Source organism: Eublepharis macularius, chromosome 3, assembly GCF_028583425.1.
Source record: "Eublepharis macularius isolate TG4126 chromosome 3, MPM_Emac_v1.0, whole genome shotgun sequence".
Classification (NCBI taxonomy): domain Eukaryota; kingdom Metazoa; phylum Chordata; class Lepidosauria; order Squamata; family Eublepharidae; genus Eublepharis; species Eublepharis macularius.
This window is the reverse complement of record NC_072792.1, coordinates 145015067-145034972: the sequence shown is the minus strand read 5'-3', so window position 1 is coordinate 145034972 and position 19906 is coordinate 145015067. Positions and strand designations below refer to the sequence as shown.

The window sequence follows — 19906 nt, the reverse complement described above, 5'->3', positions numbered from 1 at the left end:
GAGGGCCACAGGAAGGAAACAAGGTCGGAAGGGGGCCATGGTTGGAAAAAGGTTGAGAAACACGGCACTAGATCATGTCTGAGGTTATTTATAGAAACATAAATCCTTTTATCTATCTGTTGTCCAGGTCTTGTGAGATTTGTTGGAGCCAGTCAGAAACAATCAGAAGCAGTGTTAGAGCAACAGTCTCAAGCAGAATTCTGAATGGCTGAGCCTCCTGGGTACATCATATCAAGAACTACCAGTTCCAGAGTTTCTTTTTCACAGGCAGGAGGGAGGGACACCAGGTGGGAAGGGCAAAGCAATGCACCATAAGACACTGGGAGAAACTCGTGTTGCCTCTTCTGGTAGGATTTTCAGACCCAAAATGTATGTGCCGAATTCATTCACAAAACATATGTTCCATATTGCCATGTCTGGTGGTGGCTCGAAATACAAATCAAAAGCCAGAAATGTACGGAGTTAAAAGAAACGTAACAAAAAAAATGCTAAAGCAAGGGAACAAACAAACAAAAAAAGCTTTAAAAAAAGGAAACCAGTTAATCCTCCAGTTTTTCAAACCAGCCAGGGCCTTTCTGCAGTCAGGCAACAGTAGGTAATATAACTAGGGAAGCAGATGAACACAATCAAGATGAAAATGATTTCAATGTAGACTTTTCAGTGAAGTGTGCATAGCCCTACGGATTCATTGCACACTGGCAGTGACTAGAAGAAGCTGAAAGAAGTTTCAACAAGCTAGCACTCATCAAAAATTGCAGGTGTTCTACAATGAGGCAAGAATGTTTAAACCACAGCTATTTTGTCTATTGAGTATGAACTTGCATGAGGAATGTACTTTGAGGAGCTAGGTCATGATTTTGCAATGAAATAGCTCAGAAAAATAAAGTTTTAAGTCAGTTGGCCTAATCTTTGCAGCCACATTGGTCCATTAGATTCTTTAAAAACACATTGAGAAGATTGGTCCCTTTTTAGGGACCAAAAAATTACAAAATAGTTAGCATCTGACGAAGAGAGCTGTGGTTCTCGAAAGCTCATGCTACAATAAAGTTGGTTAGTCTTAAAAATAGTTAGCAAAATTGTAGAACTCTCAAAGTGTTACTATTAAACAAAAATTGCAAAAATAAACATTTAAAGTTTGAGCTGGGCCCAAAAAATAGTGGTTGTGCCCTGCAACCAAGAATATCAAAATAGTGATTACAGTTTATTCACATATATTGGACCCAACTAATACATCCCATCGTTCAACTGTATCTTTACTTCTATATTTAGGTGGATATTCTCAGAAGCTTCTTACACATGTGCCCAGACCATATTATGTCTGGTATTAATTATACTATTTCTAATCTATGTGAGGCCATATTAGTCTTCTGCTCCTTTGTTCTCTACCCATCTCCAATGCTGTTCTATTCCAATGAGGAGCGCGCCCCCCCCCAACCCGGTCCAGTCAAGCATGGTCTGTGCCCTCCCCACTAGCGACATCCTCCATCTGTTGAGCACTGTAAATGCTCTGATGAAGATGAAAGGGAGGTGCCTTGTGTATGCGTATAGTGCATTTTATTATGCCACTGAGTATACATGTATGCATATATATATGTATTTTAAATGTTAGGATGTTTATATATTTATAATTTTAAACTGTGTAAATTGTTAGATGTATTTTAAATGTATGTAAATTGTAATCCGCCCTGAGCCTGCCGGTGTGGGGGGGTGGAATATAAAGCTAATAAATTAAATTAAAATTAAGTCTCTGGACTCCCTGTATGGCTGAAAGACAAGGCCACCCTGATTCTGGCCTGTAGATGCCTCCTCCATAATCTTTTTAGTTTTGGGGATCATGATAGTCTGTTCCAGTTACTCATCTTCCTAAAAGTGCAGTAACCAGTTCTCTAGGCAAGGTCTAACTAGTACAGAGCAGATTAGAGCTATTATTTATCCTGACTTGGATATTTTGCTTCTATTGCCACCTAAAATTCACATTAGTCTTTTTCAAGGAACATCACACTACTTATACATGTTCAGTCTGTGATTGACCACAGCCAGGGGATTATTAAGCTTTATGGACCAGGTGAAAACTAAATTTGCCCAGGTATTTTGTTGTTTGTATGTGTGTGTTCTCAATCACAAGTTTACTCATATTATAGATACTTGTTTTGGTATCTCTTGTACTGTTGTGTTTATTGTTTATATTATGATTTTAGCTTTTAAAATTCTATTGTAATCATATTATGAGCCACCTCAATAGTATAGCTAGTTTGTCTTCCTGGAATATCTCTATAGCTTTTGACATCTACTTTTTAACAGTAATCAAACTGATATGTTCTTATGGTGGGAAACCATTTGAGTATTAAAATGTGTTTCAATAACTATAGTAAATATTTTTATCAGCATTTGAGCAACTAAATATAGTTGCTGAGGTTAATCATTTATGCATAAGGGGAAGCATAAACGTGCTTCTTACTCTGCTTTCCAGACATGCTTAGAAGAGGAGAGGAAAGACATAGATCCAGTCAGAATTTCTTTAAAAGCACAAGAAGAACCTTGGACCCTCCCTGATTGGGAAGGGGCTTGTGACATGCCTGAAGAGGCAACTAAGGAGGCAGTAGAACATCAAGATTTGAGTCCAGTAGCAATTTAAAGACCAACTAGTTTTTCGCGGTATAAGCTTTCAAAAGTCAAAACTCCCTTCATCAGACAGCTTTGACTCTTGAAAGGTTATACCCTGAAAATCTTGTTGGTCCTTAAGGTGCTACTGGACTCAAATCTCGCTCGTCCACTGTAGACCAATACAGCCACCTACCTGCATATTGCCTCATAAAGAGGCAATATGCAAATAAAACAGTTGTAGTAGATGCCTCCTAATGTATTAAAATTTGAATGGTAAAATCCTGAAATCCATCATATCCAGACTAAAGGATTTTGTAATGTGGTTGTGCTTTAGAGACTGATTTCCCTGAAGGATCAGCATCTATGGGGTAAATCCATCATCATGCAGCAACCAAAGTCTAATATGTCTTTCTGTTTTGCTTTGTCCATTGCTTCAGGTAACATTAGTTGCAAGGGGATGACAGAGCGCATTCACAGCATCAATCTCCACAACTTCAGCAATTCTGTGCTCGAGACCCTCAACGAGCAACGCAACCGTGGCCACTTCTGTGATGTGACGGTCCGCATCCATGGGAGCATGCTGCGTGCCCACCGTTGCGTGCTGGCGGCTGGCAGCCCCTTCTTCCAGGACAAGCTGTTACTAGGCTACAGTGACATTGAAATTCCCTCTGTGGTCTCAGTCCAGTCAGTGCAAAAGCTCATTGATTTCATGTACAGTGGCGTGCTGCGAGTCTCACAGTCAGAGGCCTTACAGATCCTAACAGCAGCCAGCATCCTTCAGATCAAAACTGTGATTGATGAGTGCACACGGATTGTGTCACAGAACGTGGGTGACATCTATCCAGTCATCCAGGATTCTGCCCAGGAGACACCTCGAGGAACTCCTGAATCGGCCACTTCAGGGCAGAGCAGTGACACAGAATCTGGCTACCTGCAAAGCCACTCACAGCACAGTGTAGACAGAATCTACTCAGCTCTCTATGCCTGTTCTATGCAGAATGGCAGTGGAGAGCGTTCATTCTACAGCGGAGCAGTGGTCAGCCACCATGAAACAGCTTTGGGACTGTCCAGAGACCATCACATGGAAGACCCAAGCTGGATTACACGGATCCATGAGCGCTCACAGCAAATGGAGCGGTATCTCTCTACCACTCCAGAAACCACACACTGCCGGAAGCAACCACGACCAGTTCGGATTCAGACTCTTATGGGTAATATTCACATCAAGCAAGAGATGGAGGATGACTATGACTACTATGGACAGCAAAGGGTACAAATACTAGAGCGCAATGAATCTGAGGAATGCACTGAGGATACTGATCAAGCAGAAGGCACTGAGAGTGAGCCCAAGGGGGAGAGCTTTGACTCTGGAGTCAGTTCCTCTATCGGCACTGAACCTGATTCTGTTGAGCAACAATTTATGGCTGGTCTAAGCCGAGAAGGTCAGCAAGAGACTTCCCAAGCAGAACAAAATGATACTTCTACTGAAGGCACTCAGCAGCACATAGATGCCAACTCTTCTTCACCAGACAGAGGCAATGACATTGAAAGGGACAACGCAGTGATCACCATTAATAACAGTAGTGAAAAGGGGATCTTGCAACCTTCTGTCACTACTACTGTTGCCCAACCATTGCCAAGTACTCAACTATACTTACGCCAGACAGAAACCCTCACCAGCAATCTGAGGATGCCACTGACCCTGACCAGCAACACCCAAGTCATTGGCACAGCTGGCAACACCTACCTTCCTGCACTCTTTACTACACAGTCTGCTGGCAGTGGCCCCAAGCCTTTCCTCTTCAGCCTGCCCCAGCCCTTAGGTCAACAGACACAGTTTGTGACAGTGTCCCAGCCTGGTCTGTCAACTTTTACAGCTCAACTGCCAGCCCCACAGCCCCTGGCTCCTTCTGCAGGCCACAGCACAGCAGGTGGGCAGGGTGAAAAAAAGCCTTATGAGTGTACCCTCTGCAACAAGACTTTCACCGCCAAACAAAATTATGTCAAGCACATGTTTGTACACACAGGTAAGTGTATGGCTGTTTGGCTTATTTGTGAAGAGGAAACACATTTGGTTGATTTTAAGAGGTATTACTCTGTCAACCTAATATAGGCAAAATGCTGATTTTGGTAATTATTTAGTCCATCAATTTGTTGTTGTACACGTGGCACTGAAAGCACTCACTGCAGAATGTATCATCTGATTGTGAATCCTGTCTGATCCAAGGTCAGGATGCAACAGCCTCTTTAAAACTTCTGATAGGATCTATTCTGCTTCAGTGTGTGAGCAGATGTTGCCCGCTTATACAATTGAAAATTTTCTGAATATTTTCATTTTTCTAGGCTGCTAAACAAACCCACTTTCTTTATTCATCCTTTAATGAGTTTGTCTTCTAAGCCCTTTATTATAGTTTTTTGAACTTTGGAGTTTTAAAACTGAACACACCGCTATAGATGTTGTTATGGGAACTTAATATAATTGAATGGTGCTATGTCTTGGAAACAATGCTCAGCATAACTAAAATGGCATTAGCAGTCCTGTGCATGTTCAGTGAAGTGTATGTTCCACTGAGTTCATGGAACTTAGTCCAAAGAAAGTATGTATAGGATTGTAGCCTCACTGTTACCATATTGAGCTACATGCAGTTTGCTATACAGTATAACCCCAGCCTTTCCTGAGAACAGTTCTAGCTAGCCAGTTTTCTGTACTGTATACATGTGCTTAGTTCGTCATCCCTCTTTGTAGTCCTTTACTATTGGCCCCGTGGCGCAGAGTGGTAAGCTGCAGTACTGCAGTCCAAGCTCTGCTCACAACCTGAGTTCGATCCTGGTGGAAGGTTCAGGTAACCAGCTCAAGGCTGACTCAGCCTTCCCTCCTTCCAAGGTCGGTAAAATGAGTACCCAGTTTCCTGAGGGTAAAGTGTAGATGACTGGAGAAGGCAATGGCAAACCACCCTGTAACAAAAAGTCTGCCAAGAAAACGTCATGATGCGACTCCCCCCATGGGTCAGTAATGACTCGGTGCTTTCACAGGGGACTACCTTTACCTTTACTATTGGCCTTAATTAATGTTTTTGTATTTTCATCTGCCCAGCTCATGAGTTTAAGTTCATTTTGAATGTTCTGTACAGTTTTATATGTGAAAAGCTCATTGCCTTATTTAAGTCATAGAAAGATACTGAGCTGATCTCTTGATCTGTGAGCACGAGTCATACATATGTCTCTTGTTTACCTTCACCCAGCAGTCATTTACAACACCAGAAAGTTGATTTCCAGCATCCCCAGACCTACATAGACTAAAAGCCATGGTGGGGAGGGAGAAATTGCCCTCCTCTTTTCCATCAGCGGAGCTCCACTGACAAAAGAGGTAGGAAGATTGACCCTAGGAATCGACAGAAAGAACAGCTGGGAGGAGGGGAACAGAGGGAAAAGCCATCAGCTTCCTCCATTGACATAATGCTAGATTCATGAACAGCACTACCACTACAGTGCTATCTAACCCAATTTATTTTAATGAGATAACTCATCATAGGATTGCACTGTAATCCTCACCTGTGGAACTGATGATTCATCTTCGTGGCTTCTGTACAGGCACACACTGGGACTGTGCATGTGCAAGCCAACCACAGAGAAGATTTCCAGAACTATCTAGAAGACTAGGAGTGCCCCTTTGGCGCTTTCCCATAAAAAACTTCACATGACCAGGAGGTGCTATGCCCTCTTTCTCTTTTTGCTGTCATAGAGAGAGGCTCATTGCTGTTCTCTGCCTTTCCCTCACCTCATCCTTGAGGCTGAGGAGAATTTTTTCTTTTTAAAGTTTTTACCCATCAGTAGAAATTCTAGTAAAGAATACAACCTCATATAAAGAAAAGTTTCTGTCTTCCCTTTGGCGTTATGGCTCAAGAGAAGCTTCTTCAAGATGCTGGGAAAAGCTAGCCTGATTAAAGGCACCTGCTCCCTCCATGTCACCCTTGATTACCAAGGGCTAAGTCTAGAGGTCTGGCCCATCAGAGCCTCCTCACAACAGCTCCCTCTTCAAGGCTGTGGCTTCATGCCAGTTTGCGTAAAGGTACCTGCTCTCTCCCCGGCACCCTTGATTACCAAGGGCTAAGACCAGAGGTGTGGCCTGTCAGAACCTCCTCATAAGGACTGTTCTGCAAGCCTGTGGCTTTGTGCTAGCCGGATTGCTTCCCTGGCATCCTTGAATACCAAGGGCTATGTCCAGAGGTGTGGTCTGTCAGAGACTCCTCACAATGGCTCCTTTTCTAAGGCTGCAGCTGTGTGCCAGCCTGATTAAAGGCACCTGGCTCCTTGGTTCCGAGGGAAGAAGCCTGGAAATGGGGCCTTATGGAGCCCTCTTTTCCAAGTTTTTTTCCCAAAGGCTTTGCCTGCATGTCTTCCTGTATAAAGGCCCCTCCCCTCATTGTGTCAGCTCTGAGGGGAGACACCTAGAGGTATAGCATAACTGATCTCTGGGTTTGGAGGCTGAGAGGCTTTTTTTCTAAAGGTTTTGGCTGCCTGCCTGCCTGCCTGAATAAAGGTCCCTACATTCCCTTGGCTGTGTCAGCTCTGAGAGGAGACATCTCAGAGGCCTGGGATCCGAGGCTGAGAGGCTTTCTCCCAAGGCCTTTGGAAATGTGCCTGCCTGACTCAAGAAATCCCACCTCCTGCCAGGCTGTCCTGGGTTCTGAGGTGCAGTCCCTGGAGACAGGAATATACCACTAACACAGTGACATAGCAGCTTGGAAACATCAATATAATGATTGGGGCTCCTCAGCTGCTTCTGTTTTAATAGAGATGATAAACCAGCACCTATAAGCCCAATGCTTTTTGGAGGCAGTTTTTTCCTGTTGAATCCATGTATGTCCACACTCCCTTTTTCCTTCCAGGGCATGGTGCTGGCTAGGGTTGCCATCCCCCTGCTAGGGCAAGGGATCCCCCATTCCCAGACTCCTCCCTCCACTACTCACTTGGCCGACAGGGGGGAAGGTGTGGGAATAGGCCTCCTGGGGCAAGCTCCCAGTGCAGCACAACGACAACACTCCCAGGAGTGATGTCATCATGCAGGTCCCGGGAGTGCTCCCAGGCTTCACGCCAAGCTGATTCGGCCTACTTGGGGGCCCAAGTCAGCCCAACGTGAAGTCTGGAGCACTTCCAGGACCTGTACGATGACATCACTCTCGCTTAATAAAGGTAAGCAATAATGGTAATTGCAGGGTCCCCACCCCGGTAAGGGGATGTGGCAACCCTAGTGCTGGCTGTTTCCAGAGTGCTCAATGTAATTGCTGTAAGCTTCAGAGGGTCTTTTTTAGTCAACACAGAGTAACTATTCAGCAGAAACAAAGAAAAGAACACAAGGCCTAGCTCAGGCCTTCCATAGCAGTCCTTCAGCCAGTTTACATAGACATGAGTAAAACCTGGACTGGAACTGCACCAGATTTTAGTATCCTGGGACTAATGTAAAACAGACTCCAAAGCATTACAATTGCCACTGATAGGAGAGAGTCCTTATTGCAGTTGAGTTCATCCTGTCCCTGGGGTCATTCCTGTATGACACCATTTCTAACAAGAGCCAGTTTTGTACAGTGGTTAGAGCATTGGGCTAGGATCTGGGAAATCCAGATTCAGATACCATTCTACCTGAAAGGCTTGCCTGTGACCTTGGGCCCATCGCATTGTCTCAGCCTGGCTTGCTTTGCAGAGGTGTTGTGTGGATGGAATGGAAAGATATAAAATGTTATAATCACTTTGAGTTCCCACTGGGGCTGAAAGGTAGGATTTAGATAAACTCTACACCCATCTTTTTAAAGAACATCTTATATTTCTACTCAGAAAGGGTGCCCCAGGACAAGAAGTCCTTGACATACAAACGTTCATTGAATCGGCTGCTATCAGGGCCCCTGCTCCAATCCTTTAGCAAATTTATACTTCCTTCCAGTGGTCATCACTATTATTGTTGATGGCCTGCAGATTAAATAGCACTTCATCTTTAATTCAGTCACTGTATACTGTGAATGCTGTAAGCTGTACTTTTCCCACTAGGATTTTAAAGTGTGTCCATGCCTGTTCGGCATCCCATGTTTGCAGGGGTTTCATATTGCAAGCTAGTCATGAGACACGGTGTCACTCTTATTCCCCATTACCCCAACTTTTCTCCCTGCAGACATACCCCAATGTTAATTTTTAATCAGTTGCCCAGTTGCGGCTGACCCGGTTAATGCCAATGTGAACGTTTTGCAGCACTTCTCCCCACCCCTCTCCTTTTTCCTGGGAGCTGATTGGTTTGTGTGGAATTAGCCACACTCACCAATCTCAGCTCTCTGAACTCCTTTTCCGCCATTTTTTTGGCTGCTCTGCAGCCCTCCTGACAACCACCCACCCCATTTTTCCCAGTGTAAGGTAGGACTTCAATTTGCACAGCACCCTTTTTTAAAAACTTTGAGCATATGTATAACATTCCTGCATTACTACATCTTCTTAAAGACAAGCCTCCCCCCATGCCGCCCCTTTAACCACCCACCCCCACTTCCACTCTTCCCAGGATAAGGCAGGACTTGCCTCCCCAGGGGTAAGGCACGGTGTGGGGAAGCAGACTCATACCCACCCCGGCTCAGCTGAGAAGCACCAAGCCAGGACTTGGCTAGGGAGAACCGCCTTGTCCGAGCCCCAGCTCGCTGCGCACTCACTCGCTCAACTGAGCGCACAGCAAGCTGGGGCTCAGATGAGGCAGCTCTCATAATCTGCAGCCCGGCTGCGGAGCAGAAGAGCAGGTGCCCCAGCCAAAGCCCCAGCTCTCTGTGCGCTCAGCTGAGCGTGCAGCGAGCCAGGGCTTGGACGAGGTGGTTCTCGTGCTCCGCAGCCCAGCTGCAGAGCACGAGAACCACCTTGTCCAAGCCAGGGTTTGGCTGGGACAACTCTCGTACTGTGCAGCCTGGCTGTGGAGCAGGAGAGTGGGCACCCTAGCCAAGCCTCAGCTTGGCACGTCTCAGCTGAGCTGGGGTGGGTATGAGTCTGCTCCCCCACACCGTGCCTTCCCCCTGGGGAGGCAAGTCCTGGCTTACCCTGAGAAGAGTGGGGTGGGGGTGGGTGGTTGAAGGGTGGGCATGGGGGGGCATTGTCCGTCAGATGTACAAATGTTACTACACATGTTAAAAAAAACGGTGATGACGTGCACTGCAATGCCCTAAAAGCCCCAAACTGAACAGAGTCAGGTCTGAAAGGAATCACAAGAGTCCAAATCAAAACTATTGGGAAGTGTGAAATGATCGGTGCCAAGCCAAAGCAACTGCAACTGCTCAAAAATGGTGCTTTAAACTGTGATTGAGAAAGGGGCCTTAGTCTATGTGGGAAGCAGAATTCCCCTGCTGCAATTTTTCCTTTAAGCTGCTAATCAACAGATCATGATGATCCTTTTACTATCTCCTTTGAACGGAGCATGAAACCCGTTTAACCCTATCCTGGAGCATAAAGGAGATTGGCTAAAGTGTTATAAATTGAGGCCATTGAACATCTCCAATAGCAGATTGCATCTTTGTAGAATAAGCTAAAAGCCTAGTGGTTCCCTAAGGACTAACATTTATTTGCTATGAGCTTTTTGTGAGTAGTTCTTACTCCTTCAAATATCTGTGTGTTTCACAACCTATAACTCTAGTGTATGTGATGAGTCTGTTCCTTTAATATGGAGCTAATTCATACTTAAAAGAAAAAAAAACGTAGTGACTGTTAACTTCACAAGAGAATGAATTCTTCAGTCTAGATAGAAAGCACTCTATGGGGAGGAATGGGCTTGCTGTGAAAGCCTTTAAATTTATTTGTGCTGATTTACTCTACAAGAGAAAGTAAAAATTCAGTGGTCTTCTGCTACTCAGTTTTCTTACAATTCTTTTTCACCTTTGTGTTGCTTTATGGGCTCAAAAGACCCAAGGTCTTCCCCACCTCTCATCTCAGGAGAGGTTGCCTGTCCTACCATGAATTGAACTATTCAGTTCAGTATTTCCCTTGATACAGAAAAAAGAGTGTTAATTTTGAGTGCTCCTTATTTGTTAAGAAATAGAAAAGCCTATTTTAGGTCCACGTCATCTAATTTTCTGTATTGTAGTCTTTACAGTTGTGCTTGACTGTCTTTTTCACACAACTCTTTACTCTTCCTACATAGAGTCCATCTGCTGTTGGGCATGCAAGTGACGAGTGGCAAAATTACAACACCTTGTATGTTTATAAAATGCACAACAACTAGAGTATCCCACTTGAGACTGCAATATAGTTTTTTCCTCTGGTCTGTTCATGATTGCCTACATACCCTTTTCAGGGCAATCCCATATTTGTCCTACTAGTTGAAAAAGAGTTTCCTTTGCCTAGTCAGTCTTAGTTGATCCTCATTTTACTAAGGTTGTTCAGTATTTTCACTTTCACAATTGCAGTTCTGTGTTCTTACAGACCTGTATATGTCACCATGGCAGAATGTGGTCTTCAGTTTAAGTTTCACACATTATGAGATACCCAAATTTGTTTCCTTCTTTCCTAGACAGAGCATATATGCACCATTCTCATGCTTCCAGTTCTCTGTTCTTCCCAGGGCATTCTCGTGATGCTGTGACTCTGAGATTTTGTCCCATCTCAAGGGCCACCCCAGCAGAGTGGGGGCCCTACTACGAGGGTGTGCCTCTAAGGGGCTCCTGGTCTTCTGCAAAATGACTTGTCATACTAGTTCTAGTTTCACCAAGAATACTAGACATACCTTAACTTTCTTGGTCTTTTGTTTTACTACAAATGCTCCGTGTAATTACAATGCATTGAAATTATGTTTCTTCCACTAACTGGTACCAACTCCTAGATACTCTGGAGGCATGAGCTCTTTGGCCTTGTGATACACTGTGATGGTCCATGGCCTGTCCTTTTGTTTGCTGCCAGGGACCCCCCATCATTGGGGAATGCCCTTGCTAGTCCACCAGCAAGGTAATCTGTTTTAATGTTTTATCCCCTGGCTGTTTAGTGCTGTGCAGATTAGTCTGCTAGCAGCATAAGGTTCATTGATGGTGCATAGTGTCTGTCCTTTCTTTGGCCCCATCTCACCTGCTTCACTGTTTTCATTATTCTGGTGTGGCTCTGCTATGTTTTCACTCCCGCTGATGGCTTTGGTAGTTTCAGTCAGTTCCTTTTCCTACACTATAGCAGTAATCTCAGTTTTTTTCAAAGTGGCAACTGCTCTCCTTGATTACCATATCTTAGACTCTCTACTGAGGCTATAGCAGGACTTGGACCCTTCTTCTTGTGCTATTGATTATGTTTGGGACTCACTCTAAACTTTCCTCTTCCTTACTGGATCTCCAAAGTCTTTCAAAGTAGGAATGTAACTCCTTATTAGTCATTAGTTGTATTAGTCATTCAGGCTCCAAAAGAGACCTGGCAATATCCTCACACAATCCTTCCTTTGAGGGTTGGTAGAGGCTAGCACACTCTCCCTTGAGGACATGACTGTTCAATGCCCTTTACCTAGCTGCATTCCTGCTTGTACTTTGGCAGGGACTCTTTAGAGAGCTCCCCACTTTAGCAGCACCTCTGGGTTAATGTCAGTGAGACACTAAGCATCTCTTGGGAAGGTGGTCCTCCACAGGCTCTTACCTTGCGAGCTTCATACCTGCTTCCTTCAGTAAATGAGCTTGCTACTCTCCCAATGTGGAACTGCACAGAAACCACAAAGATGAAAACCAGGTTGTACTTACCTGTAACCGTTGTTCATAGTGGTCTTCTGTGCAGGAAGCGCACTCCCCTCCCACCTGCCCCGCTGTAAACACTCTTGAACCTTAGTTTCTCGGGGTCTCCAGCAGTGGCATGCAGAGAACTGATTGAACAGCCCCTCACTTCCTGGTCATGTGATGATTTTGGCAGGAAAGCACCAAAGGGAGGAAGGGGGCTCCTCCCCTTCCTCCCTTCTAGAAAGCTTTGGAAATCTTCTCCATGGCTGGCCTGCACATACACAATGTGGGCCTGCACAGAAGACCACTCGATGAACAGCAGTTACAGTTAAGTGCAAACTTATTTTGCTGCTTCCCTGTGGAAGTCCAGCCTATTATTACAATCTTTTGCTTGTGATTGTTAAGTTAGTAATACATCTGTGATGGTTAGTGCTCGGAACCGAGCCTTTAATCAGGCTGGCACACAGATGCAGCCTTAGAAAAGGAGCCATTGTGAGGAGTCTCTGACAGACCACACCTCTGGACTTAGCCCTTGGTACTCAAGGATGCCAGGGAAGCAATCAGGCTAGCACAAAGCCACAGGCTTGCAGAACAGTCCTTATGAGGAGGTTCTGACAGGCCAGACCTCTAGACTTAGCCCTTGGTAATCAAGGGTGACATGGAGGGAGCAGGTGCCTTTAATCAGGCTAGCTTTTCCCAGCATCTTGAAGAAGCTTCTCTTGAGACTGCCAAGCTTGGGTTGCCACTTATTTTATTTGTGGTGTAACCCTGGTGTGATGGGGGTGAAGGAGAAGGAGGGAGAGCTGTGAGGTAAAGGCTTCCTGGACTGAATGCTGTCCTATTTCACCTGCCTCTGGCCTCTCTTCTTCTTCTATTTAAACCCCATCCACCACAGTATCAATAGAAAGGAGAGGGACAGAAGTTTTTATTAACTGGATTGTAGTGTGTAATTTTATGTTCCCTGAAGGCTTTTTTGTGATCCTAATAATGTGGTAATTGATAGAGATGTGATTAGAAACACTTTTCCCACAGCTCTTTTGACTGGACAGATAGCATACAGTTGGAACAGAACAGCAACCAAAGATTTATTTACAGGAAATAAATTGTAGAAACAGTTAAATATTTAGTATGAAATGAATATTAAGAATATATACACAACTGGCTCACACTCCACTCCCTAGAGGTTATTCTTTTCCCTACTGGGAGTTATCCGGTTGAACATGATCCTAAGTTAACTACACAGGTGCCGGGGGAAGGGGGATTATTGGCTTTTCACCAGAAAGGACTCCTCAGCATTCAAGGTTCATTTGTAACCTTTTTAACAAAGGTGACAAGGTGACAGGCTTCCTCTCAAGTAGAGAACCTGGCCTCAGTACCTGAAAAGTTAGAATTAGAACAGACCCTTTAGAGGGTTTAATTCCTTAAATCAAAGTTCCTACCCTACCCTGCACAGAGCACCATGGCGCAGAGTGGTAAGCTGCAGTACTGCAGCCCAAGCTCTGCTCACGGCCTGAGTTCTCCTGGCGAAAGCTGGGTTCAGGTAGCCGGCTCAAGGTTGACTCAGCCTTCCATCCTTCCGAGGTCAGTAAAATGAGTAACCAGTTTCCTGGGGGTAAAGTGTAGATGACTGGGGAAGGCAATGGCAAACCACCCCGTAACAAAAAGTCTGCCAAGAAAATGTCGTGATGCGACATCCCCCCATGGGTCAGTAATGACTCTGTGCTTGCACAGGGGAATACCTTTACCTCTGACCCAAAATCCTAACTAAAAAACCCAAAATAAAAGCCTAACTCAGCTTATACCCTTATCCAAGGCAGCAGTATACTTGTCCAAAGGAAAATTTATCACTTTCCCATTTTTTAAGCTGAGGTGGCTCACTCCCCATCCCAACTAGTGAAGTTCCAATAGCACCTTAAAGACCTCAGAGATTTCCAAGGCATGAGCTTTCAAGAATCTGACTAAGGGGACTTTGACTCTCAAAAGCTCATACTTGAAAATCTAGTTGATCTTTAAGGTGCTATTGGATCCAGATCTTATTCTTTGACTGCAGACTATCACAAACTGGTATGTTTGCTCTTTTCCAGTCTTTTGAGATCGCCACCATTTTCCATGATTTCTGTAGCTAGTGGTACTGCAACATGGCCAATCTGCCTACTTGTGGGTTCCAGGATTATCATAACCAGCTAAATTTAGTTGATTCAATTTCTCCAAATATTCTTTTATTTACTCCACTTTTACCCTGACGTAGAACATATCCTCAAACCTCTTTTTTATCAGTTGTGTTATTGCATTGTGATAGTTTTCCATCTTTATTAAGGCTTAAACAAAATGGGCACTAACAGCACCATCCTAAGCAGAATTACACCCTTCTATGCCCATTGATTTCAAGAGACAGAAGGATATAATTCTGTTTAGAATGACACTGTAAATCATTCAGCCTTCTGGTTATGCTCTGTCTCTTTATAATCTTGATCCAACTCATCCTTTTCCTCTTTACATAGCTGTAATAATCTCGTGTCTGTCATTTCCCAGAAAAGCTAAATTCAGGAATATGTAACTTATGACTTTGTACTTGAATGTGTGGACAGCTGTTTTAAAGATTTAATTGTTAAAGCTGCAAAGAGAAGTGCCCTCCAATCTTCCAAAGAAATTTACCTGCAAATGCACCTCAAAAACACCTTCCTTAAATTCTCTGGGGAAGGGACATAAGATATTAGAATGGTAAGATGGAGAATAAAAAGCAAGGCCTGGGGTGGGGGGGGGGGAGAAACACTTTAGGACACCATGAGTGATTCCGCACACGTTGGATAATGCACTTCCAATCCTCTTTATAGATCATTTGGAACGGATTTTTTCGTGTGCGGAACAAAAAATCCACCTCAAACGATTGATAAAGTGCATTGAAAGTGCATTATCCAACGTGTGTGGAATCTCATTTACTCATTAGGCACCACTGGTAAAACTGCAGTTTCATGTTCAGGTAGCAATACATACGGCATGATCTCTTATGTAGGCCTTGCTACCTTTTACTACCAATTTCCATTGTGGGTTATATAGTATAGATAGCATTGCTAGTCAGATGAATGTTTCAGGATAGGTTCAAATCAACATGTTACTTGTGTGAGTGGCTTCCTGAATAGTGCAGTGCCTTATCAAATTGTGTTGGCACTTCAAATGCATCCTTTGCTGAACAAAAAAGACACAATAAACAAAACACATGACCTTGAATCTCCTCTCTTCATCTGTACTTTTTCATAGCATCATTCCTGGCTTGTTAATAACGACGTTAATTGTTAAAAGGCTCAGTTAAGAACTGAACTGTAGATTTAAGTCTTACAGTCTTTGTCTAATGATATAAGATCACTTCTATCAATGAATGAAACGTGGGGAAAATTTCCACTGATTCATTGTTTGCCTCCTGCGTTGTTCATATGGGTCTCCTGACTGTTAACAGCATTTTGGGAGCCCATAAGGGAGGTAAGTTCTGCTCAGTGAGTTCCATAGAAAGAGCCAGGAAGCCAGAACTCTGTTAATTGCAAAGTTTCAGTTAGTTGGTATTAATTTTTTTCTTTTGTCCCACTCCCCTTCTTCTCCCTTATGCCAATATGCAGGTGAGAAACCCCACCAATGCAGCATTTGTTGGCGATCCTTCTCTTTAAAGGATTACCTTATCAAACACATGGTGACTCACACCGGGGTCAGAGCCTACCAGTGCAGCATCTGTAACAAGCGTTTCACCCAGAAGAGCTCCCTAAATGTGCACATGCGGCTCCACCGTGGGGAGAAATCCTATGAATGCTACATCTGCAAGAAAAAATTCTCACACAAGACTCTGCTTGAAAGACACGTGGCTCTGCACAGTGCCACCAATGGAACACCTAGCACAACAGGCACTGGTGCAAGGGCTCTCCCTGCTGGAGTGATGGCCTGCACAGAGGGAACCACATATGTCTGCTCCGTCTGTCCAGCTAAGTTTGACCAAATTGAGCATTTTAATGACCACATGAGGATGCATGTTTCAGATGGATAAGTAAAGTCTGGTCTCTGTTTTGAACAACATCAAAATTTAACCAGAGAAACAACAACAGAAAGCTATGGCACTAGAATTTAAGATTTTTTTTTTCATTTTTACTTTGTTTGTTTGTTTGTATGTTTTGTTTCATTTTTTGTACTACATGAAGAACTGTTTTTTGCCTGCTGGTACATTACATTTCTGAAGGCTGGGTGAATAGTAATTACTCCAGTCTTCCTTTGATGGTGGCCTTAAGGCCAGATAGTGCTTCAGGGGATCTACTGGTTGGATCTCTAGCTACTGGCCTCTAAATACAACCCTTCTTTACTACAAAAAAAAACTTCTAAAAATCTTCTTTTTGTCACTTATGAAGAGCACTACAAAAAACCAACAAAAGCAGATATATTATGACATCTACAAGGCCTACTGTCGTAAATACACCGCTTGCAGTGTTTCAATGGACAGATGCATAATTCTGACCGCTTTGGACTTCACAGTATCCAGTTAAAACTGTGGAATAGAACCTTCAGTTGAGCAACAACCACAGAAAACAGGCCCTTCTGGTTTCCACCATTAGTCTTGCTATCATAAAAGGGCTGTGGAGAAGGGCAAGGGAGTTTGGGTTGGATGGTGTGGAGTCCCTGCAGGATGGGGAAGGAGAATCATAGGTTCCTCTTGTGGATTCTGTTCCATTCCACACGTTCTGATTCATGATCCCCAACTTCTTCCCCCCCCCCCCCACTAATGCCAACACCATCTTTCATCAAAAGCTAGGAACAATGAGGTAAGGATGAGGTGAGCAAAAGTGGCTTTTTTTGTAATTTATTCAGTGTCTTTGCTGAGCCTACGGCCCCAGCACAATCAATGGGATTTTTGCAAATATCAAAGTTAAATAGCAAATGGAAAATATTGCAAGAGGGTTTTTTTCCCACCTAGTCTTCTAGGTACCAGAAAAGGATAAGCTCCCACAGTCTTTGGGGGTAAGAATCAAAAAGGCTGCATCAAGATTTATTCTTGTGGAGGGAAGAAATGTAAAAGGTGGGTGGGGAATAACTACAATGAATTCTCAAGATTTTTTTTAATTCAAAATTTTATAGAGGGACAGAAGTGGTGTTTACCAGATAGAGTGCTGATTTTTTTAAAAAAAATATATTTACCACAGTATTTGTGTAAAAAAACAAAAAACAAAAGTGTAACCTTGTTAAAGTAATATTTGTTTTTGTATTTTGTTTTGCATACACTGCCACTAATACCTGCTCAATTATGTAACTGATATTATACATTCATAATATGTGCATGTGTGTATATATATTTTAATATGTTATATATACATGCACATATATGATTTTAGATAAAGACTGTTAAGGTTAGGTATCCTACTTCCAAACAGAAAGAGAGAAAAGGAGGGTGAGGTGATCCTGATGTTTGGTTTCAAAGAAGAGAAAATATCTCTCAGCTTTTTTCTGTAGTTGTTTTCCTATGTGCTTAATTTGAGATTAGCAGCCCAGGAGCAGAGAGATGTTACACTTGAGTTCATCCACCATATTCTGTCTACATTCTTGGGTGCCATTTGAAATGGTGTTCTGATTTGGACATAATGTGATAATGTTATTAGGCCTTTAGTGGAATTTTATCTATAATGTTGAGGAAAGGAGATGTTTGTTCAGAAGAAAGATTTTTAACATTGTCTATTGGGCCTTTGGTATGTGAATTTGATTTTGTGCGTAAATTCCGGGAGTCTCTCGAGGTGGGGGGATTATTTCTATTTAAATGGCCATCTATAGAAACATGGAGATTTGTATGCTATATTGTCCTTATACACCTTATTATTCCATCTGCAATCTTCCGTAGTTCTGTGAGAAATGGATCCCATTTCTCTGGTTTACATAAATGCCAAAATTGTTCTCTTTAGATACAAATGGAGCTAATCTTCCCTCTTTTTTCATCAACAACAATGTTAAATGTAAGAGGCACGCCTTGCATTTTCTGCTCATTCAAAGCAGGGTATAAGGCTTCACTCAAAATTCCTTTGATCCTGCTTTGGTATTAATAAACTCCTCCCCTCTCCTAGAGGAGTTCTAAGAATTTATCACCCAAGACTGACTATCACTCTTAGGGTGCCCAGTTAAATTGGATCAGTTGTTTAATAATATATCTAGAAAGCATTTGTCCTATGCCTTGGTTCAATAATTTCTAGTTCAGGCAGAAAAACATCTTGTGATAATGTTCATAAAGAGTAAAAAAGTGTAAATTTTACTCTGATTCAACCAATACTGCATTCCTAAGCATGTCTATGTGACACTAGGTTCCATGGAAATTAGTGGAGTCTACTCCATGTAGAATCTTCAGGAGCAGGGGTACAAGACTCACCAGAGTCTAAGAACTTCATGAGATACTGCTCCAAGTCAGGCATATTTATCCTTTATTTACTGCTTAAATCCTTACTATTCCTTCTGATGAAAACTTCAGTTTCAGTGTCTGTGATTTAACTAAAATGAAAAAATGGCTAAGTATTGAATATGGCTTGGTAAGGAAATATTGTCTGATCTCTAGGCTTAGTATTTGTTACAATCTGCATAGATTATTTTCAAAACCCTAATGAAGCATAATTGAGAATCACATTTTTAAATAAAACGTTTTATTTGAACACCAACTTTGAAACAAGTTATCATCACGAATGAATTAGATGTTTAGTGTTCCTACAGGTTAATTTAACAGTGTAACAGTTTTAACAGCCCGTTTTAACAGCCCGGAAAACCCCCAACAACCAAGTGTAGATATTGTCCCATTCGCTAGTCAAGAAGTATAATATACCAAGTTTAAACAAATTAAATAGCATACAGTCATAGATTTCAGCATAAGTTGCAACCACATAATTGCCCCATTCAAGCAAGGCGATGGAACTGTCCTTTTATTGACTGGTTGGGAAGCCCATATTTACAAAAGCTACATCTCTCTAGACCTCTAAATTGGGGAAAATGTGTTTGTAACTGGGATTTAAAATACAAACTGATTACCAAACCAAGGGCAAATAACAGCTGAATCAGAAGGAAGTGAGGAGGAGCAGGAATTGCACAAACATATATGACAGTGTCTTTTGAAAGGACAGCATTTTAACCAAGTACAAGCACGAAGCATAAGTATAAATTTTTCATTCAGGTGTAAACATTTCAATTTTTATGTGAGTATGTGAATCTGAATTATACCAAACCAGGTTATTAATTAATATTAATTTCTCATTATTGCTCAGTATTGCCTCCTCTGACTGCAGCTTTCCAGAGTTTCAGACAGAAAATCCTTTAGGCTAAGATTATTGGAAATGCTAGGGACTGAACTTGGGAACTTCTGCATGAAAACCAAGTGCTCTGCCACTGAACCACAACCCCCAGCATTTCAATTTGTTTTTAATGTTCAATTTGCCACATTAATCCTTGGAAAATATAGCGCTCTATAAAATATCCTACTAAGAAACTTGATTCACATGACAAAGCAGTGGCAAACAATCCTGAGATCAGCTACTGTAGCCCTTTTCAGACATTATGTTCCTGGCACTGTGACCATGTATACAGGACAAATGTGCTAGATGTGATCTGAA

General features: G+C 42.8%; 1 protein-coding gene across 1 annotated transcript; it reads left to right on the top strand.

The window, feature by feature from the left end:
- Positions 1 to 3041: 3041 nt before the first annotated feature.
- ZBTB20 (zinc finger and BTB domain containing 20) lies at positions 3042 to 16365 on the top strand. The gene is made up of 2 exons (XM_054974966.1): positions 3042 to 4631; positions 15911 to 16365. Exons 1-2 carry the CDS (start codon positions 3062 to 3064, stop codon positions 16327 to 16329), a joined length of 1989 nt encoding a protein of 662 aa, XP_054830941.1. The 5' UTR covers positions 3042 to 3061; the 3' UTR covers positions 16330 to 16365.
- The last annotated feature ends 3541 nt before the right edge of the window (positions 16366 to 19906 follow it).

Excerpts from the sequence above, each read along its gene's own strand:
- ZBTB20 (XM_054974966.1), top strand. The coding sequence starts at position 3,062 with ATGACAGAGCGCATTCACAGCATCAATCTCCACAACTTCAGCAATTCT. Across the intron at positions 4,632-15,910 it reads GCACATGTTTGTACACACAG|GTGAGAAACCCCACCAATGC; the intron begins GTAAGTGTATGG and ends GCCAATATGCAG.